At 53.4% G+C, this 26902-nt stretch overlaps 2 protein-coding genes across 2 annotated transcripts in view; one reads left to right on the plus strand and one right to left on the minus strand.

Moving 5' to 3' along the window:
• Window positions 1-23077, plus strand: part of CATSPERD (catsper channel auxiliary subunit delta) — a 29880-nt gene extending 6803 nt beyond the window's left edge. Inside the window, exons 5-16 of the mRNA XM_081805274.1 lie at window positions 1207-1383; window positions 4078-4191; window positions 4889-4978; window positions 5777-5835; window positions 8895-8973; window positions 10922-10974; window positions 12768-12842; window positions 13750-13878; window positions 15685-15868; window positions 21279-21436; window positions 22612-22823; window positions 22989-23077. Of these exons, the coding sequence (XP_081661400.1) occupies window positions 1207-1383; window positions 4078-4191; window positions 4889-4978; window positions 5777-5835; window positions 8895-8973; window positions 10922-10974; window positions 12768-12842; window positions 13750-13878; window positions 15685-15868; window positions 21279-21436; window positions 22612-22823; window positions 22989-23077 (1419 nt within the window). The remainder of the gene's footprint in view (window positions 1-1206; window positions 1384-4077; window positions 4192-4888; window positions 4979-5776; window positions 5836-8894; window positions 8974-10921; window positions 10975-12767; window positions 12843-13749; window positions 13879-15684; window positions 15869-21278; window positions 21437-22611; window positions 22824-22988) is intronic.
• A 1519-nt stretch (window positions 23078-24596) lies between these two features.
• Window positions 24597-26841, minus strand: PRR22 (proline rich 22). Its single transcript, XM_006750064.3, has 3 exons — window positions 26295-26841; window positions 26145-26207; window positions 24597-25750 (listed from the first exon to the last, which is right to left on the minus strand). Exons 1-3 carry the CDS (start codon window positions 26839-26841, stop codon window positions 24609-24611), a joined length of 1752 nt encoding a protein of 583 aa, XP_006750127.3. The 3' UTR covers window positions 24597-24608.
• Between the last annotated feature and the right edge of the window lie 61 nt (window positions 26842-26902).

Raw genomic sequence — 26902 nt, forward strand, 5'->3', positions numbered from 1 at the left:
TACCCTCCCCAGTGTCGATCACCCAGTCACCCCATCCCTCCCACCCCACCCCCCACTCCAACAACACTCAGTTTGTTTCCTGCGATTAAGAATTCCTCATATCAATGAGATCATATGATACATGTCTTTCTCTGTTTAAAATAGACTATTTTAATAACGATAGTAATAATTTTAATATTAATGTTAATTAATATTTAACTTTAATATTGAAAAAATTAACAGTAATAGTGATTTTACTAGTTATGAAAATCATGACAGCAGCAGCTAAAACCTATTGAGCACTCAGAATATGGCAGGTGCTGGTCTGAGTGTTTTCCAACTGTTACCTCATTTACCTGAGTGTTTTCCAACTGGAACCATCATCTTAAGAAGTGGAACCTTAGGGGCGCCTGGCTGGCTTAGTCGGAGAGCATGTGACTCTTGATCTCGGGGTCGTGAGTTCGAGCCCCACACTGGGCGTAGAGATTACTAAAAATAAATAAACTGAAGAAAAAAGAAAGAAAAGAAGTAGAGCCTTATATTGTCCCCATTGGACAGATGGGAAAACTGAGGCACGGAGAGGTAGGAAGTGGTGGTAGGGAGGGGTCATTTCACATTACCTTATACATCATGCCTATCCGATTCTGTTTCATCCTCACAAAGCCCCAGGAAGGAGATCATAGCATCCAACTTTTACAAGGGAGGAAAAACTGAAGTTCAAGTTTCCCTCTTTCCTAAGGCCCCGTAACTCGTTAGCAGCTGAGCCAGTGAAGTCCCCCAAGTGTGCTGATCGCTACCTCAGTGCTTTTGCTGCTCAAGCCACAGGCACCATAGTTCCAGAAGGCTGCCTGGCATTGGAATAGGATAGGACGAGGAATAGGACTGTCTCTTCGAAGCCTTCACCCTGACATTCGGACGACCAGGGCATTTTCTGGGTGAGGGTCTGTAGCTTTCGTCCCGACTCTCCAGAGCGGTCCAGGACCTGTGCATAAGTCTAGACTTAGTTCCTGCCTATCCTCTCTGATGAAGAAAAGACGGAGTTTCCATTATTAATCACCAAAGAATGAATGAAGCTGAAGAGTAGATTTCTCCACAAAGTGTACAGATGACTTTGTTTGTTCCTTTGTTTATTTGGTCTACCTTCTTTAAACCTGACGTGTAAGATAAAATTGATGTCCTCAAAAAAGACTTTGAATGACCTGATTTTCGAAATTGCTTTCCTCTCAGTTTGCAGGCCAAAACCTCTGGTCCCAAGAGGCAGCCCTGATGTTCACTGATGTGGGGAGAGTGGAAATACTGACCCCACTCCCTGATTCGGTGTTTCCAGCTTTCGATTTCCAGAAGTGCCCCGTGAACATCCAAGCGGTTCTCATGGATCCCCAACTCCAAGTTGACGTTTGCAAAGTATGTGATCATCACTGTTTGGATCAATGTTCCCAGCACTCTTTCTAAAAAAGACAAATCTCACAGAGCCACACCCAAGAGCTCCAAGGAGGATTGCCAGGGAAAATATGGGACGAGCAGTTATACTTGAATTTCACATAAACAACTAAATCTGGCAGCCAGCCACCCCTGATCCCCAAAGGCTGGCACCCTCTCCTTATATGGGTTTCATGCCCCTTATTTCAGATAGAAACATACATCACCTTAGTAGACGCTCTTTGTAACAAGGAAGCCAGCCAACCCTTAACGATGGTTTGTAAGAGAATAAAGCAAATGATGTGCTTGCCAGGACTGCTCCCTCCTCAAGCTGTCAGATGAACCATCAGTGTTCTATAGAATCTTACCTGGAGAGCTCTGGAGAGGGAGATTCGATTGGGCTCTAGGCTTCCACCAAGCTGTGGGGCTCAGCCTAGACCCCCCACCCCGCACATGGGCTGATCAAAGGCGGGGGGGGGGATTATAGAAATATGGAAACCTGGATGCATCAATTTTGATTCGTCGTTCTGCGAGTAACAAAGTCCAAATCGAATGCGGTTAAGCCGCAAAAGCAACTGTTGGCTCGTGCAGCCAAAAGTTCTGAAGGGGGAAGACCTCAGGCGAGGCTTGATTTAGTAACTCAGGTCATGCCAGCAAGGAACCGGCTCCTGGCCATCTCTGAACTCTGCCTGCCGGGGGTGTTCCATGCTTCATCCTGAAAATCCATCTAGATGCCTCGGGGAAGCCCTGGGTTCTCATATGGTATCGAGCCGGCAGCTGCAGGCGGGCAGCCTCACACAGTATCCCAGGCAAGAGACAGGGTCTCTCCTCAGAGTTCTGCAGAAGCCAAGAGAAGTCCCCACCCCCTCCAGTGTCTCCCGCATCTCATTGGCTCAGAGGAGATGACATGCTCACTCCCGCACCAATCACATGGCTGGGAGTGAGCCAATCAGAATCCACTCTTTCGAACAGTAGTGAGGTTAAGTCCACCAGGCCATCTGCCCAAGGATGTGAAAAGGGCCGGTCTGCCAAAGGAGACTGAGGATACCCTGGGGTAGGGGGATCAGCTGCTGGACAGAAGTAGTATAATAGTTTTCCCAAATCCCACCAAAAACAGCAAAAAAAAAAAAAACCACCCAAAACAGCAACTACATAGCATAACGAAAATCCATGGATGATGGGGCTCCTGGCCAGCTCAGTCGGAAGAGCGTGTGACTCTTGATCTTGGGGTTGTGAGTTCAAGCCCCACGTTGGGCGTACAGCCTACTTAAAAAAAAAAAAAAAAAAAGCAAAAACAAACAAAAAAACATGGATGAAAGCTGGGACAATTAGTTGGATAATATGAGTCCACAAGGATATAAATAAGTGACTGAATAAATAAAGGGAGCAGAAACACATCCCCCGCCTACAGAAGAACTCTGAGTAATGTACGTATATACTCTCCCTCCTAGAGGAGAAGTTTAACCCCCGCCTGAGGGTGGACTGGTCTTAGTCATGTGCTCATAGGGAACAGTCTGGAAAGGGGGAGTAGCCACTTGGTAGTGGAGAAACCTGGCAGGCACCATCAGGCAGCAGAGCAGGATTCACATCAACCGTCCTGTAGCTAGGGCAGGATGTCCCAGTGTCTTGGCCGTTTCTCCACCCCAGACCTAGAATCAGCCACTTCTCCAAGAAGCAACTCATTGGCTACCTTCCTAGGATGGCCAGAAGCCAATCCCTGTTTCCTTGAACATGGGGTAAGTAAAAGGCAAGATGCAAGCATTTATCCCATCTTCCCTTCCAACTGTTCTACTGGGTCAGCGAAAATTAGAAGGGGGAAAGTGTCTTAAAATTCTCCCGGCAGGGGCGCCTGGGTGGCTCAGTCGTTAAGCGTCTGCCTTCGGCTCAGGTCATGATCTCAGGGTCCTGGGATCGAGACCCGCATCAGGCTCCCTGCTCCACGGGCAGCCTGCTTCTCCCTCTCCCACTCCCCCTGCTTGTGTTCCCTCTCTCACTGCCTCTCTCTGTCAAATAAATAAATAAAATCTTTAAAAAAAAAAAAATTCTCCCGGCAAATGTGTGAAAACAAAATGATAGAATGTCGTCTTGTGGCAACCCCAACATCCAAAGAGAGCGACGGCCAGCCTTAGGTGCTGCTGATGGAAGATCAACCACCCGTTGAGTCTTGCCAGTGTGATCCAACCCAAAGCTGACGGATCCAGCCTCTGGTCTGCCAGAAACTCCGCGCACAGAGGAACACGCCCACCTGTGCCAGGAAAATCCAGACTGTGGGAATCTACAGGTCCAGCGGCCTGGGTGCTTCAAAGATGAATAGAAATGAAAAGAAAGGGATGACAAGGAGCCTGGGGATTGAAGGAGACTTATACAGAACAACGTTTGAGAATGGGCAGGACTAAGTCCCATCACCTAGGGATGCACACATAGCAAGAAAGCAATTGTGGTAAAAGTCAGGTGGGTGGGGGAGGGCACTTCTGGAGAGAGGAGGCCCTGCTAGGGGTTGATGGCATGGACCTTGAGGGTCTTCTGGGGGCTGCAGGATCTATCAGGAAGACATGAGTGACAGATTGGAAAGTTCCATCCCTAGGGGAGGCCACGGAGGGCCTCCCACCTGATTGCCCATTCTGCTTTGGGAACAGGAGCTTGGTTTAATTCATGAATTTGTTTGGCGTTCCTACCTAGGCAGAACTTCTGCAAGGAGAATTTGACAACAAAATGTACACCATTGATATGAACAGCAAATTGGAGCTGACCGCCCTGATGATACCGCGGCCAGGCATGTCCCTGGTCCCACTGGTAAGGTCACCTCCTGCATCTGACAGGCGCTCCTGAGACGGGGTGTTCCCCAGCGTCCTAGGCTCTGAGAGCCCCCTGGCATCCCCCAGGGGGAGACCTCGCTTATGATGCTTCATAGACATGCCCTGTCCTGCTCCTCAGTGGGCCTCTGCCTGTCTGGCCTCTTTTCCCGGGGCCTGTGCCCCTCATTCTCCGCCCTTCTCCTGGGCTGCCCCGTGCTTCCCATAAGCTCCTCTGCCTCTTAGCCCAGCTGGAGCCCGACTCAGGCCTTCCCTCAGGCAGTGGGCGGTGCTCGAGAGACAGTGGGTGTCCCCGGACCTGAAACCCAAGTGTCCAAGCCTGGACTCTCGGCTATAAGTAATGGAGCGGAAAACGGGGGGGCCAGTTAATGCAAGGCCATGGGACGAAGTCCAGCCAGCCGGGACCAGCGCCTGCAAAGGGACGCCAGGCCATGCACTGGGGACGGGTCTGGGTCCTGCAGCTCTGCAGCTCTAGGCTGTCTGCAGCACGGGCCTCGGGGGTAGATGAGGTTGGGCACATTTGGGGATTGGAGGGTCCCCTGCCTTTGCGGAGCAAGCTCGGTTTTCAGTGGGAAGGTGCACTGGGGTCACCTGTGGATGAGACCCCCCAGTGGCACCCCTTTGTGCCTGCTGGCCCAGAACATTTGTGTGTGCTTCTCCTCCCCGGCCCCTGCCAGGCGATGGTGAGCAACCCCCACTCCCTGGGCCTGCAGGCCATCATCTATGAGGATGGCTACACTTATGACGGGAACACCAAACACAGACTGGTGAGCTGCGCCCCTGCCCCAGCCCCAGGTGCATGTGATGAAGGGCACAGCCTTGACGGCACCCAGCCAGCTCTGGCCACCTTAAGGTACCTCTCAGCCTGACTTTCCTCCCTCCTTTCCTTCCCTGCACACAGCGAGGTAAGGCGCTGGAGAATCTGGAGAGGACATGGCCCTGCCCCTCCCCCCAGGCAAGGCAAGCAGCAGTCACCCAGACTTAATGAGTGAGGTCATTAAGGTGTCACAGGGGATAAGCACGGGGGCCATGGCAGAGAGCCTAACACAGCCCTGGGGAAATATGGGTGGTTGGGTAAACCGAGGCATCAGGACGGAGCGGAACTAGGGGGACCAGGAGGGGCTTGGCCAAATAGGGTCTGGGGGATCCGTAGGGCCAAGCCAGGCCTCATGGTCGCACTATGGGGTTTGCGCTTGACCCCAGAAGCCTGGTGTGGGGTTGGGAGGTTTCCACGGGACAGGGGCAAGGCACCAGTCTGCCACAAGAGTCTTTGGACCAGTCCTTGCCACCTTCTAAAGAAGAGGGGAAACAAAGTCACCCCTCACTACAGGTCCCCCAGACAAAGGCAGCAAGGAAATGCATGAGCTTGGGGTGATCATTTCCATGAGCTTCTAGAAGCCTCTCGCTGGTGGTACAATTAGAATCAGGAGAGGGCTAGATGCTCTCCAGGCTCCTCCTCCCAGGGCCCCGTCCTACCTCCATCTCTCCTGAGCCCCGACTGTGCGACTGTGCGTGGCCCCAGGCTGTCCCACCATCGCAGTGCCCCTTTGCTCTTGACTCCACAGAACATTTCCCTGAGGCAGCAGCACCACTGGGGAAGAGCCGACCCCAATTTCACCTCCAGGTATGTGGTCCGTAAACTGGAGTGGGGGAGGGGGCGGCCCAGGCTATCTATGGGGTTCCCTTAACAGGGTCTGGGAACATGGTGCCGAGATCCAGACTCCCTCCCTCCAAGGACAGTAAGGCCAGAATGATTGAAAACACTTTCTAAGTGGTGGGTCCCAGAAGGACACATCCTACAGGATTCCACAGCCAGGAGGTCCCCAGGGTATATATTTCAACAATAAGCTTTAATTCTAGATCTAGAATTTTGTACCACTGTATAGTATAATTGAAATTTGCTAAGAAAGTAGAACTTAAATATTCTCACCACCTTCCCACCCTAAACAAAGGTAAATATGTGAGGTGATGGATGTGTTAATTAACTCCATGAGGGGTGGGATCCTTTCACAATATGTATATACACCAAATAATTACATTATATACCTTAATGATCTTACCATTTATTTATCAGTTATACCTCAGTAAAGCTGAAAAATGCAAATGAAAAGTAAAAAAAAGTACATTATATGTTATTAATATAGAATACATGTTCCTCTCTCACACTTATGGTGAATTTATTTAAAAATCACTCAATTTTTGTATATCCTTGGCCATTAGAAACATCAATCAGATCTCCCAGGAGAGATTTTCAGACCACATGCTTGGACTTTAATCCAACAAAACTAGAATTGAACAGCCAGAAAAGCAAAACCAGTAACAAAAAGCCCCATTTCTGGGGCGCCTGGTGTTTCAGTGGGTTAAGCGTCTGCCTTCGGCTCAGGTCATGATCATGGGGTCCTGGGATTGAGCCCCACTTTGGGCTCCCTGCTCAGCGGGGAGCCTGCTTCTCTCTCTCCCTCTGCCTGCCGCCTCCCCCCCAACTTGTGCTCACTCTCTCTGCCTCTTTCTTAATTTAATTAATTAATTAATTAATTAAAAAATTTTTAAAGCCCCTTTTCTTGGGAATTAAGAGACACTTTTCTAAATAATCCTTGAATCTCAGAATCCATGGAACACAGCTAGATACTCAGAGGAAAATGTGTATCCTGAGCACTTTTATTATTAAGGGGAAAGATGGACTAAGGATGCAGGAACTAAATATTTAACTTAAAGAACTAGGAGAACCTCAAAAAGAAGGGGATTAACAATGATACCATCTGAAATGTATTAAACAGAGGGCAAAAGACAGTATCAAGTTACAGTGAGACTTAAGGCTCGCTCTTCAGAAGACCAGTACACTAGATGAGACCCCATGATCCTGCCAAAGGAGGAGAGAATTGAAATGAACATTGGGAATGGAAAATGAAAAGTATGGACACAGAACCTATGAAAAGAATAGTGGGAGGGACTTCCTCAAACTAAAAAGCTCCTGCACAGCAAAGGAAACCATCAATAAAGTGAAAAGGCGACCTGCTGACTGGGAGAAAATACTGGGGCAGATCTCCACCATATGTAAAGAACACACACAACTCAATAGCAACAACAACAATACGATTAAAAAATGGGGAGAAGATCTGAATAGACACTTTTCCAGAGAAGACATAAAAATGGCCAATAGTACTTGAAAAGATGCTCAATGTCACTGATCATCAGGGAAATATAAATCAAAACTACAATGAGATACCACCTCACATCTTTCAGAATGGCTAAAATCAACAATACAGGAAACAATAGATGGTGAGGATGTGGAGAAATGGGAACCCTCTTGCACTGTTGGTGGGGATGCAAACTGGTGCAGCCACTCTGGAAGACAGTATGGAGTTTTCTCCAAAAGTTAAATGTAGACCCACCATACAATCCAGTAATTCCACTTCTGGATATTTATTTGAAGAAAACAAAAACATTAATTTGAAAAGGTGTATGCACCCCTATGTTTATAGCAGCATTATTTACGGTGGCCAAATTATGGAAGCAATTTAAGCATCTATAGAGGGATGGGTAAAGAAGATGGAGTATATGTACAATGGCATATTACTCAGCCATAAGAGGAATGAAATCTTGCCATTTGTGATGACATGGATGGATCTTGAGGACATTATGCTAAGTGAAATAAGTCAGGCAGAGAGAGACAAATAACATATGATTTCACTTACATGTGGAATCTAAAAAACAAAACAAAACCAGACTCATAGATGCAGAGAAAAGACTGATGGTCGCCAGAGGAGAAGGGGGTTGGAGGGTGGGTAAAACGGGTGAAGGGAATCAAGAGGTACAAACTACCAGTTATAAAATAAATAAGTCACTGGGATGTAATGTACAGCATGGGGAATATAGTCAATAATAATGTACTAACTTTGTATGGTGACAGATGGTAACTAGAATTATTATGGTGATCATTTTGCAATGTATATAAACCTCAAATAACGATGTCCTACACCCGAAATGAATATGGTATTGTATTTCAATTATACTTCAGTGAAAAACAGAATAAGAAAACATTATATGTAGCTCAGGGATAATGAAATTGGACGTCAGATGTTGTTTTCAGTAAGTTATTATATGTAAATTAACAAAACTGACTCAAGAAGAGATAGAAACTCAAGGGAGGGTGGGGTCATTATGTGTGAGCAGAGGTTCTTGGGCACTATTCTGGAACAAATGGCCGAGTGGATGGGTGGACAGATGGACAAATGGAGGGATGAATGGATGGATGGATGAATGGTTGGATGATGGATGGATGGATGATGGATGGATGGATGAATGGATGGATGGATGAATGGTTGGATGATGGATGGATGGATGAATGGATGGATGGATGGATGAATGGTTGGATAATGGATGGATGGATGATGGATGGATGGATGGATGGATGGATGAATGGATGGATGGATGAATGGTTGGATGATGGATGGATGGATGAATGGATGGATGGTTGGATGATGGATGGATGGATGAATGGATGGATGGATGAATGGATGGATGATGGATGGATGGATGGATGAATGGTTGGATGATGGATGGATGGATGATGGATGGATGATGGATGGATGCATAAGTAAATCGATGGGTCAGTGATTATTGTTAACACTGGCACTATAGGGACACAGGTGTGCAATACCACACATTCCCGTTGCCTTGCAGCATAAAAAGACCCACAGGATCTACCATCACTCTGGACATAGCCAACAAGGAAATTTCGTGTGTGGACCTCAAGCCACTGGTGTGTCCCAAATTTTTGCTGTCCCATATTCTTTGTTGTTAGTGTTAAGAATAATGGCAGTGGGGGTGGGGGGTACGGCACCTGGGTGGCTCAGTCGGTGAAGCGTCCGACTCTTGATCTCAGCTGAGGTCTTGATATCAGGGTCATGAATTCAAGCCCCACATTGGGCTCCACGCTGGGTGTGGAGCCTACTTAAAAAAAAAAAGAAAAGAAAAGAATGGGCCTCATCTGGCTTTTCCTTGAGGGGCTGGCTGAGCCCATGCTCAGGATCTGAAAATGGAGGTGATCCTGTCCCAGTTGCCAGGGTCACTCCCTTTCCTCCTGACAGCATCCCCCAGGACTGCCCCTCATGACTCACTGTCCTTGGAGCAGGTGCATGGGTAGTCTTGTTCCTTGTTGGACATCCCCGTAACAGGGCTCACCAACTCTGGTAACGGCACTCCTCAGTGCTCCAAGAGAATGGAAAACAATATACATCCACACAGAAACCTGTACACAAGTATTCATAGTGACATTATTCATAATAGTCAAAAGGTGGAAGCAACCCAAATGTCTACCGATGGGTGAATCAATAAACACAATGGGGCCCATCCTCACACTGGAATATTATTTAGCCTTTAGAAAGGAAGGACATCGTGACACCTGTCACAACATGGATGGACCCTGAGGACACTGTGCTCAGTGAGATGAGCCAGAAGGACACATCCCACAGGACCCCACTCCCAAGACGTCCCCAGAGGCGTCCTGTCCACAGAGACAGAGAAGAGATGGTGGGAGCCAGGGCTGGGGCAGGGGGTGGGGGGTCCGTGCTTCCTGGGGACAGAGTGTCTCAGTTTGGGGATATGGAAAGTTCTGGAGATGGATGGATGTACTTGCTACCACTGAGCTGTGCCCGTAGAAATGGTTAAGATGGTGAATTTTCGGGACGCCTGGGTGGCTCAGTTGGTTGAGCATCTGCCTTCGGCTCAGCTTGTAATCCCAGGGTCCTGGGATCGAGTCCCACCCACATCGAGCTCCCTGCTCAGTGGGGAGCCTGCTTCTCCCTCTCCCTCTCCCTGCCACTCCCCTTGTGTTCTCTCTCTCTGTCAAATGGATGATAAAATATATATATAAAAAAAAGATGGTGCATTTTATATCATATGTATTCTATACCACAATTTTTGTAAAATTGATACAATCTTGCATTCTGTTCCATGGTAAATCCATGTTTGTCTTAACATAAAGCTCTTTTTCAAACACCAAAAGTTTCTCTGTCTTATGCTTTTTATTTTTATTTTTATTTATTTTTTTTAAATTAAAGTTTTGGTTTTTTTTTAAGATTTTATTTATTTATTTGACAGAGACAGACACAGCGAGAGCAGGAACGTAAGCAGGGGGAGTGGGAGAGGGAGAAGCAGGCTTCCTGCAGAGCAGGGAGCCCGATGCGGGGCTCGATCCCAGGACCCTGGGATCATGACCTGAGCCGAAGGCAGACGCTTAACAACTGAGCCACCCAGGTGCCCCTGTCTTATGCTTTTTAGACTCCCTTTTATATCTCTGAGGGTGCCACCATAGTCCAGTTTCAGAAGCATGTCCCTAAGACTATCAGGCTAACCCCAAATAACTTTTTCTCTTTTCTCCTTTCTGTTTGTTTATTGATGCCCATCCACTCATTCATTCATTCATTCATTCATTCTCCTCCCCTGCCTTCTATACACCCAATATTATCCTGCATTTATAAATTGGTTTGTGATGGGACCACTTAGGCTCACCCCATAGATCTGGCGGGCTCTTAGGGCTTGAGCTCCAGGGGCCAAGCCTGGCTACAGTGAATCCCAGGAGCCCAGGTCACTGTGTCAGGATCCAGGCTCACCATGTCCCGTCTCTCCTGGGTGTGAGTTTTTCCTGTGGCTGGACCATCAGTGGCCCTCACGACCCAGGTCAGCATCCCTGCCTCTCTCCTCTGCAGACGGCGCTCATTTCAGTGGGTTGTGACCAGGAGAAAAAGATCGTCATTCAGAAGTAAGTGTGTTGATGTCGGGGTGGGGGGTGGGGACGGGACAAGCTTGGTCACAGTTGCTTCACAACTGTTGAAGTCGGGTGACATTATCCTGTCTACTTTTGTGTGTATTTAACATTTCCATAATAAATAGTCAAATAATGAATACGAATAAGTTAAGTTGGTGTTTCTGGCACAGTGACCTCCCCTCCTTTATCAATTTGGTGATATTTACATTTTTTCCTCTTCCCTAATCCTTTGTGTGTTCTCTTTCCTTTATGAGTCCCCGAATTCCTCATTTTGATTAAAAATGCTGAGGGTTTTTGGTTTTAATTGGTTGCTGAAATTTTGGGGAACTTTGCCTCCAGTATCCATAGTTACCCCCAGGGAATGCAGCCATGAGAATCCAATTTAAAAAAGAGAAAAACCCAGAAGATTGGCCAAATTGCCATACTTTTCCCCTTCAGGCAGTGGTGTGTTGATAAATGTATAACAATTGGTCCTGGGCCGGGGGGCGGTGGGGAGGGGCCTGAATCCCAGACCACGTGCCAATTCCTGTGGTGTGAATACGCAGGCCCTGTCAACTTAAAGCACAAATGTAAACGATCCACTGGCCCACAAAATTCCAGAAGATTGAACACTTGGCTCTCAGGAACTAATTGAGGCTAGCTAGCTTCAGTGCTCCACTGATCAAGGGCAATAATAAACTCAGGCGACGATTTTACCACATTTCCCCCAAATGGAAACATTTTGTTGAATCAATAAATTATATATTTAGGACATGTGTGCAGGGAACATTTTTTAAACGATACATGAATAGCTTCTGCCAAAGAAAGTGGGGAAGATATTTGCCACATGTGGAACCAGCAAATGGCTTGTATCCAGACTTTATAAAGAATTCCTACAAATTAATCATTTTTAAAAAGACAAATTAAAAAAAAAAAAAAGGCAAAAATCATGAACAGGAACTTCCGAAAAAGAAAAAAGAAAGAAATCCACATGGCTGGTAAACATGAAGAAGTACTGGGAAGGTGGCCAACCTCACTTAATAGGGAAAAGAAAACGAAAACTTTTCTTAGAGGCCATTATTCGCCCACCAGCGTGGTAAAATTTGCAGAGTGTGGCCAGTAGCAAGTGCTGGTCAGCACGGGCGGGGAGCCCCTGGCAGCCTCTGGAACACACTGACTTCACGGTGGGGGGGTAGGTACATTTTTCAGCGCTTTAGAAAGCACATCTTTTGACCCAGCAATCCAATCATGCACATGGACATTGGCAAGGGGTCTGGAATGTTCTTAGTAATATTATTCCTAATAGCTCCTCACTGGAAGCAAGCCAGCTCGAATCCATCAACAGGACGATGGGCAAACAGGTGCTGGATGCCATGGACTATCCCAGCCATGAAAATTGTCAAGGCAGAATTGCCTGGACGTGTTGTGCAAACATGGATATGGAACAGAAGACACAACAGAACACACACAACATGATTCTAGTCTTTAAAACCCCCAATCCGGCAGAAATAAACCACATTGCCTAAGGAGGCATGCCCAGATGGTAACACTACAAAGAAAATCCAGGAAATGATTGTCTCAAGAGTCAGGACACCCAGTGCCTAGGTCTGGGCCTCTGATAATCATTCTCCCACACGAATCCGGGCCCCTTGGAGATTCTGGGCAGGGAAGATGCAAGCTGAGCCTGGAAGTAAGACAGGTCTCAAAAATGAAACCAGTGGGGGTATACATGCCCAAGGGAAGAATTCATGATTCTTTTGGTGCCTCATGGGGGCAGGGAGCTTCTCACCAACTTTTGTCGCTTGCAGCGAAATCTCAGCTTGTCACAAGGGCATCCTCGACCCCGTGGGCCTTCAGGACAATTACAGCTACATCATCGAGAAGTGAGCCCAAAATTTCCCTTCACGCCCTCTCTCCCGTGACTGCCCCCTAACCCCAAAGGCAAATCGGAAATCATTTTTAGGTTGATATCTGGACAGTAGGGAATCTGAGGTGGGGAGGGGACAGGTAGGGGAGGTGCAGGTCAGCAGGGAGCCAGTGTGATGTGGCAGGGCCACCAGCCCAGGTTTGCCCACCTACCAGGCCACCCTTCTGCCATCTTGCCAGCCTGCCACCACCTCACCTGAGCGAACAGAGGTAGCCAGACACTGTCAGCCAAGGCAGGAGGGGGTAAGGGCCAGGGTGACCCTCTGTGCGGTGCCGCTGGTCCCGAGTGCCAGTGAGCGGTCACGGGGGGGACTTGGCCCTTCTTGGCACCCGGGCACAGGGAGCCCCCGACCCCCAGCAGGGGAAGACACGTGCATGTGTTTTATACACCACGGCCCCTCAGATACAAGCCAGGAGTCAGTCACCTGTCCACACTCACGGCCAAGGCCCAACCTGGGGTTGCTGGGCTTGCTGACCAGCGAGCCTGCAGTCAGCCCTCGTGGGGGCACGGAGGGGTGCATGAGGCAGGGCCTCAGGGAAAGAGGTGACAGGACACACATGGAGAGGTACAGAGAGACAAGAGAGACAGAAGGAGAGACAGAGAGAGAGACAGAGAGAAAGACACACAGAGAGAGAGTATAAGGAGCTGGTTCACATAACTGCCCAGGTTTGGCCCATCTACAGTCTGATGGGGGAGGCTGGGGGTGCAGGGAAGCGTTGCAGTTCCCGTCCAAAGGCCGGGCCGGCAAGCCTGAAGCCCAGCAGCCGGCCCGGCCTAGCGGGCCCATGACGTTAACCGTCGCAGCGTTCCCGGGGTCATTCTGACCACGGCTCTGAATGCTGCCCCTACCCGTCTCTACCTAGGGAAGCCTACGACCCCAACTTCCAGGGACAGAAGGCCAGTGAGGATCTGGTGGTGGACTACCAGTACGAGAAGCTGGGCTGCCCCCACCTCGTCTACTACAACACCCCATGGAAGCCCGTGGTGGAACTGTAAGACCCCAGGAGGGCCCTTCACTCACTCCCCTAGCACTCCCTCCTCCCCGCCGCCCGCCCCACCCCTCTCTGCACACCCCAGATCCCCAGGGGCCCCTCTGGGCCCTGCCCCTACTGTGCCCCTCTCTCTGCGATGGCTTTTTTTTTTTAAAGATTTATTTATTTATTTTAGAGAGAGAGAGAGAGCCAGCAAGAGTGGGGGAGGGGCAGAGGGAGAGAGAATCTTAAGCAGACTCAGTGCTGAGTGCGGGAGCCTGATGCAGGGCTCGATCTCATGACCCTGAGAGCGTGACCTGAGCTGAAACCAAGAGTCGGACGCCCAACCAACTGAGCCACCCAGGCGCCCCCTCTTCCTTCAATGTCTTACCTCACACAGCCATAACAAAATACCACCAACGAGGGGCTTAAATGACAGGCACTGGTTTTCTCACGGTTGGTCCTGGAGGCTGGAGGTCCAAGGTCAGAGTGCCGGCAGGGCTGGTTTTGCCAAGGCTCCCTCCTTGGCTTACAGGCGGCCACCTTCTGCCTCTGTCCTCAGGTGGCAGAGGGAGTGAGGACAGCCATGCTTCTCCCTCCATCCTGTGGGATCAGGGCCCACCCTTACGACCTCACTCAGCCTCAACCACCTCTTTAAAGTCCCCATGTCCAGACAGAGTCACACAGGGAGCTAGGGCTTCCACACGGGAGTCTGGGGGACACGGCCTAGCCCATGGCTCTCATTTTGCTCCCCCTTCCGTGGACTCTGCTGCCTTCCTTCATCACAGCCCCTGCAGACCCCACCGTGCATAGCTTCTACACTGTCGTGGGTCGTCAACCAGCCAGTGGGGCCCCTGGAGCACCAGCCCGGGGGCCCAGAACCACGCCACCCTGAGGTGGAGCTACCTCCTTGCTGCCCCAGACCAGCAGTGCCCAGTGGAAATGCTCCATCCTTCTGTGCCACCCAGGTGACAGGAGTGACACATGGCTCCTGAGCGCTCTGAGTGTGGCCAGGGCGCCCGAGGAACTGGCGTTTTCCATTGTACTTAATGGTGATTGACTTAAACAAGCACGTGTCGGCCAGTGGCTCAGCTCCGTGCCCTGCAGGCCATCCAACTCAATAGTAGTAGACTGACTTCATGACGGCAGGAACCCGCTTACACTTCAAAACAGGCGGGGTCGTTAGAATGTCCCGTCTCAACTCCCCGTGGCCCTAATCCCACGCGTGGGCAAGACTGTGGGGCCAGGCACGCGGGACCAAACCCCAAACTCAGAGCAGCCATGTGGGGGGATGCAAGCCCACATGGGGTAAAGATCAAGAAGAGTGACCAGTCAGGCGATGGGCGTAAGCTCCCACCTGGCAGGAGATCACAGACTGTGTGCCCCCAAAACGGTGATTTTTAGAACAATCCGAGTCAAGAGCCCTAAATATATCCCTTTGGAATGGTGGCAGATGTCATCAGAAAAGTGTCAGAGGACAGGTGTGAAGGGTTTTATTCATCTGTGTACTGGTTTACTTATTAACTAATTAATCTCTTTCTTTACAAGTGATAGTTTTTGGCTATAGACCCTCACATCAGTTTCTCCCAGTCTCTGCTTCTCAGAGAGGCCTTTTGTGGCCACCCCGCGGGAGACAGGGCCCGTGCCCCCCCACCTCCCCGCCCTCCTCTGTCCCACCTGCTGCTGGTTCCCTCCTCGAAGTGTCAGGAAGTGTCAGACTGGTGAGGCCGGCCCCCCTCCCCCGCCTTGCTTGCTGCCCCCCCAGCCCCCAGCATACCTCAGGGCTGCTTCATCGCCCTGCAGCCCAGCCCTGCGCGTGTGTCCTAGGTGGCGGGAAGGAAAGTTCCAGGAGGTTATCAAGGCAGAGTTCGTCCTGCTGGAGGTGCACGGGCTGTTCACGTACACGTACTCCCTGACCGCCCAGACGGCGCTCTGCCGGGCCCAGCCGCAGAACTGGACCACCATCATGGAAAACCCCGGCGACAAAGGACCCTTCGCCTGGGACCGAGAGGTAGTGTTCACTCTTTCTCCAAAATGGGTCAGAACAGCGCGCCTCGGCCAGCGGGCAGTCGGCGCTGACTGGTCAGGCCAGGGGTGTGTTCGGGGACTTCTCCAACAGCGCTCGCTGGATGGCTTATGACAATAGACATTTCTTTCTCACGGTTCTTGGGGCTGGGAGTTCAAGTTGAAGGCGCCGGCAGGGTCCGTGTCTGGCGAGGGCCTCTTCCTGGGTCACTGACCACTGTCCTCTCCCCACGTGCTCACAGAAGCATAAAGGCACTCATCCCATTCATGGGGGCCCCACCCTCATGACCTGAGCCCCTCCCCAAGGCCCCACCTCCCCGTACCCTCACCTGGGGGGTCAGGTTTCAACATAGGGATTTGGGGGGACGCAAACCTTCAGTCCACGGCAAGGGGGTGGGGGTGGGAATGCACACGAGGACACCTGGGGCTGCGTCTGGGAGTGCGAGGCGAGCAAGTCTTCGGGAATCTCTCTCAAGGGAGTTGGCCAGACCATCGCGGATGTCGGCACCAAGGCCCTGGGGTGGGCGGGGGTGGGGGGTCGGGGGGAGGCATTCTCATAATGTGCAAAATTCCAGAACCATCCCAATGCCTATCACTACCGGGGCTGATTAAATTCATGGCCTCTCCCGCCGCGGGAGCGTTTCTACCGTACACACGGGTTCGTACTCAGTGGAGAAATAAGGGTAGGGTGTCAGCATAAGGAAGAGATCCTTCCCGTGCGCAGGTTCCGTCTACTCAGCCTCTCATTGCCAAGGGCGCGAACGCAGCGCAGCGCAGCAACGCCACCAACAGGTGGCGCTCGCTCCCCACACCTGAAGCCCATTCCGCGTGTAGACACTTGGCTCCTGTCTTAGCCCGGCACCTTCAAAGCTTTCTCACACTCCTCCTGTCTCAGTTTGATCATTTACTTTGTTACTGACGGTGGGTTTACTTTTTTTTTTTTTTTTCCTATCTGAGGTGAAATTCACCTAACCTATATAACCAACCCTTTTAAAGTGTACAACTCACTTAGGCGATGCGTTTCATGCATTCACCATGCTGTGCAAGCACCACGTCCCTGATCATTTTTTTTTTTTAATAGAGAAAGCCACACATATGTGATGTGCGTTTATTATTTTCCGACTGTGCCCATATGGAGTATTGCATTCTTCTTGTTAGTGCTGTCATTCCAAGTAGCATGAGAGATTGTCCCATTACAATTTTTTTTTCATCAGTCCTGGGGATTGGCAATTTTGTAGAATGAGAGGCTTTTCCATCATGTTGGAGCCACAATGCCTGCATTTTCAGCACAGTCACTGGATGGACTGTTTATACGGCCCCTTAGCCACTGAAATCCACAAGATGGTGCTAGCTATTTCAATATAAATGGGGCTTTAGGCTAAGCAACTGTCTCCTTTTTTTCATTTCACATGGTCTTTTTTTTTTTTTTTAAGATTTTATTTGACAGGGAGAGAGCGAGCACAAGCAGGGGGAGCGGCAGGCAGAGGGAGAGGGAGAAGCAGGCTTCCCGCTGGGCAGGGAGCCCGATGCGGGACTCGATTCCAGGACCCCGGGATCATGACCTGAGCTGAAAGGCGACACTTAACGACTGAGCCGCCCAGGAGCCTTCACATGGTCTTTATATGACCCAGCTTTTTAAATTTTGTTTACTCCCAAAGGCTTTTTTTTTTTTTTTCTTCAAAGTAGGCTCCATGCCCAGCATGAAGCCCAGTGTGGTGCTCGAACTCACAACCCTGGATCAAGACCTGAGCTGAAACCAAGAGTTTGGAGGCTTAACCGACTGAGCCACCCAGGCGCACCCTGAAGGATTTTTTTTTTTTTTAAGTAAGCTCTACACCCCACGTGGGGCTCACACCCACAACCCTGAGATCAAGAGCCGCATACTGTACTGACTGAGCCAGTCAGGTGCCCCATACCCCTTTTAAAAATTAAGGATTTTAAAAAGTTTTTTCAATTGTGGTAAAATATGCACAACATAAAATGTACCTTTGTAGTCATTTTAAGTGGCATGAAGCACACTCACACAGTCCTGCAGCCACCCCCACCCTCCGTCTCCAGAACTTTCCATCTCCCCACACGGAGACTCTGTCCCCATGAAGCACGGACTCCCCACCCCCTGCCCCAGCCCCGGCTCCCACCCTCTCCTCTCTGTCTCTGTGGACGGGACTCCTCTGGGGACCTCCTGGGAGTGGGGTCCTGCGGGATGTGTCCTTCTGGGTCTGGCTCCTCTCACTGAGCGCAGTGTCCTCGGGGTCCCTCCGAGTCGTGGCAGGGGTCAGAGCCCTTTCCTTTCTAAGGCTGAATAACATTCCACTGGATGGATGGACACCATTCATTCACCTGTCAGTGGACGCTGGGGCTTCCACCTTTTGGGCATTGTGGTTAATTAATGCTGCTAGGAACACAGGTATATAAATATCTCCTTGAGACACTGATTTCAGTTCTCTGGTGTCCCTTCTTAGAAGGGCACTAATCTCACCCTGGTGACTCTACCCTCAGGACCTCGACTAAACTTCATTACCTCCTAGAGGCCCCGCCTCCAAATTCCATCCCATCGTGGGCTAGGGTTTCAACATATGAATTTGGGGGGGACACATCCAGTGCCTAACAGGGGCACAACCAACAGGGGCTGGTGAGGGACTGGATGATGTGGGAGGAGAAGAGAAGAGCCAAGCATTGTCCTCATTTCCAGCTTGAACACGTGGGCTGACCCTGGGGCCATTTACATCGTAGGGACGAAGCGGGCAGCAGAAGGAAATACAGAACTCTCTTTGCACGTGGGAAACTCAGAGGTGCCACAGAGGAGCCCAGCGGCTAGCGAAACATAAGGAGCCGCTGGAGGACAAGTGAGGGCTGGCATGGGTTTGAGAACCAGCTCTGTTGGCATTCTGACTTAAGGATGTGTCTGCCAAGGAAGCCAAGGGAAGGACCAGAGCAGCTGGAGGAGTGTGCTGGGGGGGGCCGCGGGCTGGAAAAGAGGTGCTTTGTGGGGCACTGTGTAGATCCACCACGCAGGGAGCTGCTGACAAATGGGAGGGCCTGTTGCTGTTAACACCGGGGAAGCTGAGATCCAAGGGGTGCTTGGTGCCATAGCACAGCTGAAATCAGGTGTCTGTCTTCAGTCCGTCCCTGGACCTGCAGAGGGGGCAGGGCTGGGGGATGGGCAACATACACCCAGGTGGCCATCCACACCGTGGACATTGCTTCTGCATCTGTGTTCTGTTTTTAATTCTGAGAACTTTCAAGCCCAGAAAAGCCGAAAGGGCAGTAAGACGGATAACTAGCCACTACCGAGTGCTATCAAACCATCCACCCCCAACTCAACAGGATTGTTTGTCGAGGTTCTGCACCTTGGACCCAAGGCATGGGCCGGGGCGCCCCTGCAGGGGCATTCAGCTGGCAGGTGCAAGAAGGTTCTCTCCTGTGTGGGGCTTCTGTTAGCCAGGAGCTGAGTTGTCCATGTGCTTTTTCTCTCCCCAGCAGGGCAGCCCGGGCTCCCTTACAGCATGGCCTTGGGGCCTGGAGAGCGGCTTCCTTTTAAAGTCACGTGACTGCGCTCCCCTGGGAGGGTGCTCTGGGGTTGTTCAGCCGCTGCCCCACTGACAGGCGTGGGCCATTTCCGGTCTCTCACTTCCATCCACCCGCGTGGGTCCCTTGTCCTGTGGAGCTGCCTGCAGGCAGGGTAGGGCTGGCTGGGTTACAGGCTACAGGCATGTGCAGTTTGGGCGGATGCCACGAAGGTCCCCTCCGCGGGCTGGTGCCATGTGCCTCCCACCCCACGCCTGTCCCCACAGCACACCAGCTAGGTGTACCATCCCCAGGACGAACTCGTCCATTTCCGTGCGCCTGACTTCCCCTATGGGCTGGGCTTCGTGTCTTTTCCTGTTTGAGGGCCACTTTCACTTCTTTTCCTCGCTTGTCAAGAGCTCTTTATAGAGCCAAGAGGTTAATTAACTCTCAGTTGCAATACAGTGTGCAAATGCCTCTCTCAGTTTGTCTTCGATGTCTCTTGGGTTTTTGCTCATGCCATGCAAGAGGAGCCCTTCAGTTTTTTATATCGCTGGGCTCATCATCATTTTAACTTTCTGGCTTTTCCATTTTCTGTCTCTTCTTTTGTTTATAAGCCCACCCCCCCTCCCTTCTGGGCCCACCAGCAAATAGTGCAGAAGAGCAAAGTTTCCCACTCAGGGAGGCAGCATGATGTACCAGTTAAGTGCAAGCAGTTGAGTCACGGATGAAATCCTGGGACCCAGGGACGGGGAGGAGAACCCACCACCTGACCACTTCTTGACGCCACGACCGTGCTGGGCGGCAGCACCAGTGAGAAGCCCCAGGAAGGTGGCTCTGTCTCTTTTCTGCCTTCGGATTTCCCAGGTGTATCAGTTAGCTAGGGCTGCTTTAACAAAAACACCACACACCGGGCAGCTTCGACACCAGAGATGGATCCTTTCCCGCTTCTGGAGGCCAGAAGTCTGAAATCAAGGTGTTGGCAAGGTCGGTTCCTTCTGAGAGTGAGCAAGAATCTGTTCCAGGCTCTCCTAGCCTCTGGTGGTTTGCTGGTCATCTTTGGTGTTCTTTGGCTTGTAGACATACGCCCCAATTTCTGCCTCTGTCTACACGTGATGTTCTCCCTGGGCACGTCTGGGTCCAAATTTCCCCTTTCTTTTTTTTTTTTTTTTGAAGATTTTTTATTTATTCATTTGAGACAGAGAGAATGAGAGACAGAGAGCATGAGAGGGAGGAGGGTCAGAGGGAGAAGCAGACTCCCCGCCGAGCAGGGAGCCCGATGCAGGACTCGATCCCGGGACTCCAGGATCATGACCCAAGCCGAAGGCAGTCGCCCAACCAACTGAGCCACCCAGGCGCCCCCAAATTTCCCCTTTCTATAAGGACACGAGACATACTGGATCAAGGCCCACCCTAACAATGACCTCATTTTAACTGGATCACCTGAAAAAGACCCTATCTCTGAATAAGGTCACATTCTGAGGCCCTGGGGGTTAGGACTCCAGCATATGACTGGCGGTGGGCTCGGAGGGGGGATCCTCAGCCCATAACACCAAGAGTACTTGAAACTGGCAGTATTCATTCACACCCGGACTCAGGGCTGTAAGGGATTCTGGCGAGCAGAGCGGCTAAGCCTGCAGCCCCCAGAGCATGGGAAGGCCCGGACACAGGAGGGCAGGATAAAGGCTGAGCAGCCACCCACAGTGTCCCCCACGAAGGTCATGAACCACCTGCCCACCAGGCACTTGGCCCTGGACTCGCCCCCGTGGGTGTTTGGTGAGAAGTGTTGCGGGTGGGGCCCTGCATGCAGTGGGGGTGCATTTGTGGGCACTGGCACGGCCCTCCCCAGCCTCCGGAGCCAGTGGGCATGCCTCTGTCCTTCTCCCCAGAACTACATGAGCTGCCATGACCCAGACAACGATGCCCCGTTGAGATGGCCAAATGTCCCGTATCAGATCTTGGGAGGCCCGACGGCAAACAAGGTTATTTTTGACCAAAGGAATGGAATCTACATCTTCTACATTTCTATCGTGGATCCGTACTACAGGTGAGCAGGGGTGAATCGCCCTGTGCCAGGGGCCTCTGGGGGGATGGCTGGCTTTCCTGGGGTGGGTCACACACATGCGAGGGACCCACTTTTCTCCCTCCCCTTGGCGGATCCTGGATAAACATCAATGTTCCCAGCAGCCCAGACTGTCCCTGGGAAGAGTGATATTTTAAGTTCTAGATGATATTTGTTCACTCACTAAATAAGTCTTATTCAGAGCCCATGCTGGGTGCTGGGGGAAGAGCAATGGCTGGCAGCCACGTCCCTCGCAAGCCCCACCTCATCGGTGGCGTGCACGAGCTGACTCTTAGATCTCCAGGGATCTTGCAAGCCAACTGTCTTTCCCTTGGTAGCCTGAAATCAGCCACGGCAGAAGAATTTACACCATGGGACTCGGCACACCCTACAAATTTCAGCCTTTCCCCCTTAGAGCTTGTTGTTGAATATTTTCCACCCACGTGTGCAAAGAGGTTTCTAGGCGTGCTGGCCTAGATTACCAACGTCTCCCACTGGAAGGGGGCATATGGGACAATATCCTTCCCCCCCATCATCTATCCCCTCTAGACAGATACAAAGTCCACCCCCAAAGCACATGGAGACCCTGCCTTCCCTTGAGACCCCACACCCTGACCTCGTGGGGCCAACTCTGGGATGGCCATGGGCGGAAGACATGGGGTGGCATATCCAGAGGAGAGGACTACCTTTGGTCCTATCAGCTCCTCTCTCCGCACCATGCTTCCAGCGAGTTCTCCTATACCCTGGGTCCCCTCTCCTGGGATGCCCTTCCCTTCTGGCCTTCTCCACCCTGCCGCTCGTTGCCTGCCTCGTGGATGCCCGCGGCCCCATCATGCCCGCCCTCTGCTTCCACTCAGCAATGGGATGGTTTGTTTGCCTCTCTAGACTGAGCCTGGGCTATGGAGTCAGGGAGACTGCTGGTCCCTGGAGGAGGAGGGTACCACAGGGAACCTGGGGGGGAAACAGGACCATTGCCAGCAGACGGAGGACAGCAGACTCAGACTGGAGAAGAGTTGAAATGGACAGAAATGGAACTCGGTGTCCCAACTGACCACCGGAGGCCCAGCGCTCCTATCTGTGGGTTTTAACACATTTACTGGGGTGAAGGGCAGGGCCCCAGGGGCAGCACCCCATGGCCTCTCTCCAACCGCCCCTTGCAGCTACTGTCACTTGGAGACCACCTTCAGCGTCTACGTGTACGGGGCCTTCCCCCTGTCCACCATCCCGGCGGCAGTCACGATCATCCCGCTCACGGTGGCCATGCTGCTGTCCGTGTGGTTGGCCTACGCCATCCCCAAACTGCTGCACACGGAGAAGGGCCTCAGGTTCAAGGGCTTCTGGATTCATCTGTGCGGGAGGTGCCGAAAGGCTTGTGCGTGTTTCCGAGGCAGGTGCTGAGCGCGCCGGGGGAGCCCAGCGTGGTCTTAAAGCGTTCTATTAAAACAGCCGGCGGTGGTGTGCGTGCAGCGTGTTCTGAGCGTGTTCTGGCCCCCTTCCACCCGCTTCCGCCGCTTCCCACGGCATCCTCATGTCGCAGCTCCTCTGCGACAGGAGCGGGGCAGCCCGGGTCCTCAACAGGACGCCGGTGAAGTGAAGGAGCCGGGCACCCGGCGGAGTAAGAGGTGACCCTCTGAAAGGCCTAAGACACAGCCACGTGTCCCATTAGAGAAGTGGGGGGGAGTCTGCAGAGGCAGCGACCGGTGGGATTCCGTTCCTGGGGTATAAACCCTCACGTGTATACAAACATGTACGTGCGCGTTCTGCTACGTACACGGAGAAACGTTTGGAAGCGTCGATTTCACGTGTACACACGCATGTATATACATGTGGATGCATGCACACACGTGCACGGGGTGTGTTTTGTGTACGTATACACGCGTGTGCATGCACGCCTGTGTATCCACACCTATGACGCGAACACGTGAGCAGCTGAGTACGCGTGTACATTTAGATCCGCACACCTACGCACACACATGTAGCTAGTGTGTATACAGGTGGGCATACATGTGTCTACACGTGTGCACGCACAGGTATGTGCACGTCTATACAACGTACACGGCTTTGTGTATTCTCCCTAGCCGGCCAGTGGGGGTCCCTCTCCACCCACCACCTCACTCTAACTCCCAGGTGGCATGGGACGGCCACCTCATTTGAAGGGAGAACTTGGGTGGCCCCGTGAGTTTCCTGTTAGGTTAAAAAAGTACATTCCACGGTCCGCTTCATGGTCCAGTCCCATCTCGGTCCGGTCGTGGAAAGCCTCGCCCCGCAGACAGAGCAGGGAGCCGTTACCCCGCCCTCCCGGGCGAGCGTGTCCCCAGCCACCCTCCACGTTAGGCTGACAGCTAACATTCGCATTGACCTTCAAGGAAACTAAGCCCATCCTCCGACGTCCTTGGCCAGGGCCTTCCCTTCGCCAAGTGCACTTGGCTTTAGTCTCAAAAATACCCCAAACGTGGCTGCGGGGAGAGGGGGCTCAGCAGGAAGCGGAGGGCAGTGGGGGGCCAGGCGGGGCAGGCACAGACTCTGGAAACTCTGGAAGGAAGGTGCAGGGAGGTGAGCCCAGCAGGCTCCCGGCGCGGTGCCTGGCAGACGGGAGGTGCCGGGTTCCGGCTACTGACGCTGCCTCCCCACACCCAGCCACCCCCAGGGCCACCCCCGGGGCCACCCGACCTTGAAGGCCCTGGAGACCCAGCCCAGGGCCTGGGGCAGGAGGGCCCCTTGGTCCTCTGCAGGGGGAGAGAAGCAGGTTGGGGGGGGGCGAGGGTAGGCCTCATCTCTGGGCCATTTCCTGCCCCTCTCTGGGCAACCCTCTCCCCGCCAAACACCTGGGCAAAAGATCCTCACAGCGCAGTCTGGACAGCGTCTCCCCACCTTCCAGAAGCCGCCCCCCCGCCCCCCGGCCTCTCTGCTGGCTGACCGATTTTCCGGGGCTTGGAGGAGGGATTTAGAATTCCCTGTGACTGTAGGGCTCACCGGCTCAGCTTTGGAAGCCCAGTACCCGGGAGGTGCTGAGGGCCTGCCGGGCCTTCCCGTGTGACCCCGGGCCCGCTGCAACAGGGCGGAGGAGGGGACCGTCCTCCATGTCCAGCCTCAGCTCGCTGTCCCCGGGCCCTGTGATGCCACCAAGCTGACAGCAAGCCGAGAGATCAAATCCATTTTAATGGGGGGTGGCTCCCAGGTCCTGCCTGGGCCCCGAGGGGGCGGCGCTGGCTGGGCCCGCAGCCTGCTTGCCCTTGCCTCCCTGCCTGCCCTTCTTGGCGGACGAGGTGCCTGCCTTCCTCTTGCCGGGAAGCTCAGGCCGCACCGCGGGGGCCACGGTGTTGGCGGCTGGGGGCCCCGGGCCGGGCGGCGGCTCCTCATCCAGGGCCTTGAAGTTGAAAAAGTAGTCCACGTTGGACACGGTGTCCAGAATCTCGGGCACACTGTAGTCAAAGGACAGCAGCTCGTCCGGCAGGTGCAGCGAGCGCATGTCGCTGGACGAGTCGTCCCCGCCGCCCCTGCTGTCCGGCAGGGCGGGCCCAGGGGCCGTGCGCGGGGACCCGTCGGGCTCAGCGCTGCTGCCCGGCAAGCAGTCGAAGAGCTTCATTGCGTCTTCCAGAAGCACCTTCTCAGGTAGCACGAAGGCCTTGGCTGCCTCGGGGGTCCTGGCCTCGCCCGCCCCCAGTGGGGCTGCCTCTGCCTCGGCCGCCTTGGGCTCCCCGGGGCCCGGCGGGTACAGCAGGGCCGGCCCGGCCCCACCACCCTGCAGCTCCTTGGAGGGGAAGGCCAGGGGCTCGCTGGGCCCGTGGAACTGACTGAGGTGGCCCTTGAGGTGGCCGTAGGCGCCGGGGGGCAGCGCGGCCTCAGTGGGGAGCGTGATGAGCACGGGAGGCAGCTTGTTCTCCTTGGGGACAGGTGGCGGTGCAGGCGGCGGTGGGGCTGGCCCCAGGCCTTCCTTGAGCAGGGGCAGAGGCAGCTCCATATAGGCAGGGGGCCCCCCATCCCCTACAAAGCCCAGAGCCTCTGGCCCAGGCCCCTCGGGTGGGAAGTAGGGCATGAGGTACTGGGGGCCCCCAGGCAGCGGCTGGTAGTGTGGGTACAGCGGGGGCGGTGGGGCCGGCACCGGGGCCTTGAGGTAGTGCTGGGGCTCTAGGAGGTAGGTGCCTGGCGAGGCGGGGCCCCCAGTCGGGCCCCCGGGGGGTCCCCCACCGCCCACTGCCGTCAGCTTGTACAGGGACGACTGGCCGAAGTCGGTGGTGGCCCACTCGATTCGGTAGATGCGGGGGTCAAAGAAGCACCCACAGGGTGCCATCTGGAAACCTGCAGGCCAGGGAGGGGCAGCCCTGAGAGGAGCTCTGGGAGCCACTTGGGGGAAGGAGTATAGGGTGGAGGGGGTGAGGGGCACAGCCCAAACCTCGGGGACCCATCTGTGGGATAGGGGATAGAGGCCTGGCGTAGGAGTCCATCTGAGGAATGGGGACGAGGTCCTGCCTTTGGGGTCCCATCTGGGAGTCAGGAGCCCTGGGCATCACTTTGGGGACCTGTCTGGGGAATGGGGTGCACAGGCTTTGCCCTTGAAGGCCTACTTGAGGGACTAGATACATAGGCCTTACGTTTTGGGGGCCACCTAGGGCCAGGGGCATGGGCAGGATAGGCCCAGACCCCTCCAGCCCACCCCCGAGTCCTCATCAAGGGTTGGGGGAGGGGCTGGTACCTGCCGGAGGGGCTGGAAACACCTCTTTCTCCGGGTTTGGGGGCTGATACAGGTTGGAGGAACCTGTGGACGAAAGCACTCCTGAGCCCTGGTCCCCCATCCCTCAGGCACCCCCACCCACCCTCACACCCGACACCCTCCGACTCGTACCCACAGCAGGAAGAGGCTCCGTGCAGGTGGGAGCAGGCTGGCTGCCTGGCCCCTCGGTGCCATCCAGGCCCCGGGGGCTGAAGCCTTCTTGGGGAGCCGTAGGCGCATAGAAGGGTTTGGGGTGCTGCATGGGGAAGCAGGGCGCCCGGCCTGGGCAGGCCAGGAGGGCAGCAGGTGGGGGCCCGGCGGCCCACCCGGAGAACAGGCTCAGAGTCCTGCAGAGTTCTGTTTGCCTGGTTACTCCGGGCGGCAGGTTCCAGGCTGCGGCCCGCCCACTGGTCAGGATTCCAGTATCAGGGGGTGGGGGGTGGGGGGGTGGGCAGAGGGCAGATGGAGAAACCAAGGCAGCCAGAGACGGGCCTCGCAAAGGGTGGGGCAGACCCTCTGCTAGCCGTGCCCTGGGCAGCTCTAGGGCTCCTTCCTCCAGGCAGCCTGCCCGGATCCACACCCACGAGGGCCGAGGCCCCTGCCTCGCAAGCCCTAGCGGTTTCTTTGTGGGTAAAGCCTCCCTGGGCAGCCGTGGTGGCCAGCACAGGGCTTGGCCCATGGGGGCGGCTGGGAGATCGTCAATGAGAAAGGGAAAGTAACTGCTGGGGACAGGTCAGCCT

Source organism: Leptonychotes weddellii, chromosome 1 (genome assembly GCF_054177405.1).
Source record: "Leptonychotes weddellii isolate Sample4059 chromosome 1, ASM5417740v2, whole genome shotgun sequence".
In the NCBI taxonomy this organism is placed as follows: domain Eukaryota; kingdom Metazoa; phylum Chordata; class Mammalia; order Carnivora; family Phocidae; genus Leptonychotes; species Leptonychotes weddellii.

Excerpts from the sequence above, each read along its gene's own strand:
- PRR22 (XM_006750064.3), bottom strand. The coding sequence starts at position 26,841 with ATGGGCCAAGCCCTGTGCTGGCCACCACGGCTGCCCAGGGAGGCTTTA. Across the intron at positions 26,208-26,294 it reads GGAGCCTCTTCCTGCTGTGG|GTTCCTCCAACCTGTATCAG; the intron begins GTACGAGTCGGA and ends TTTCGTCCACAG. Across the intron at positions 25,751-26,144 it reads GTTTCCAGCCCCTCCGGCAG|GTTTCCAGATGGCACCCTGT; the intron begins GTACCAGCCCCT and ends CCTGGCCTGCAG.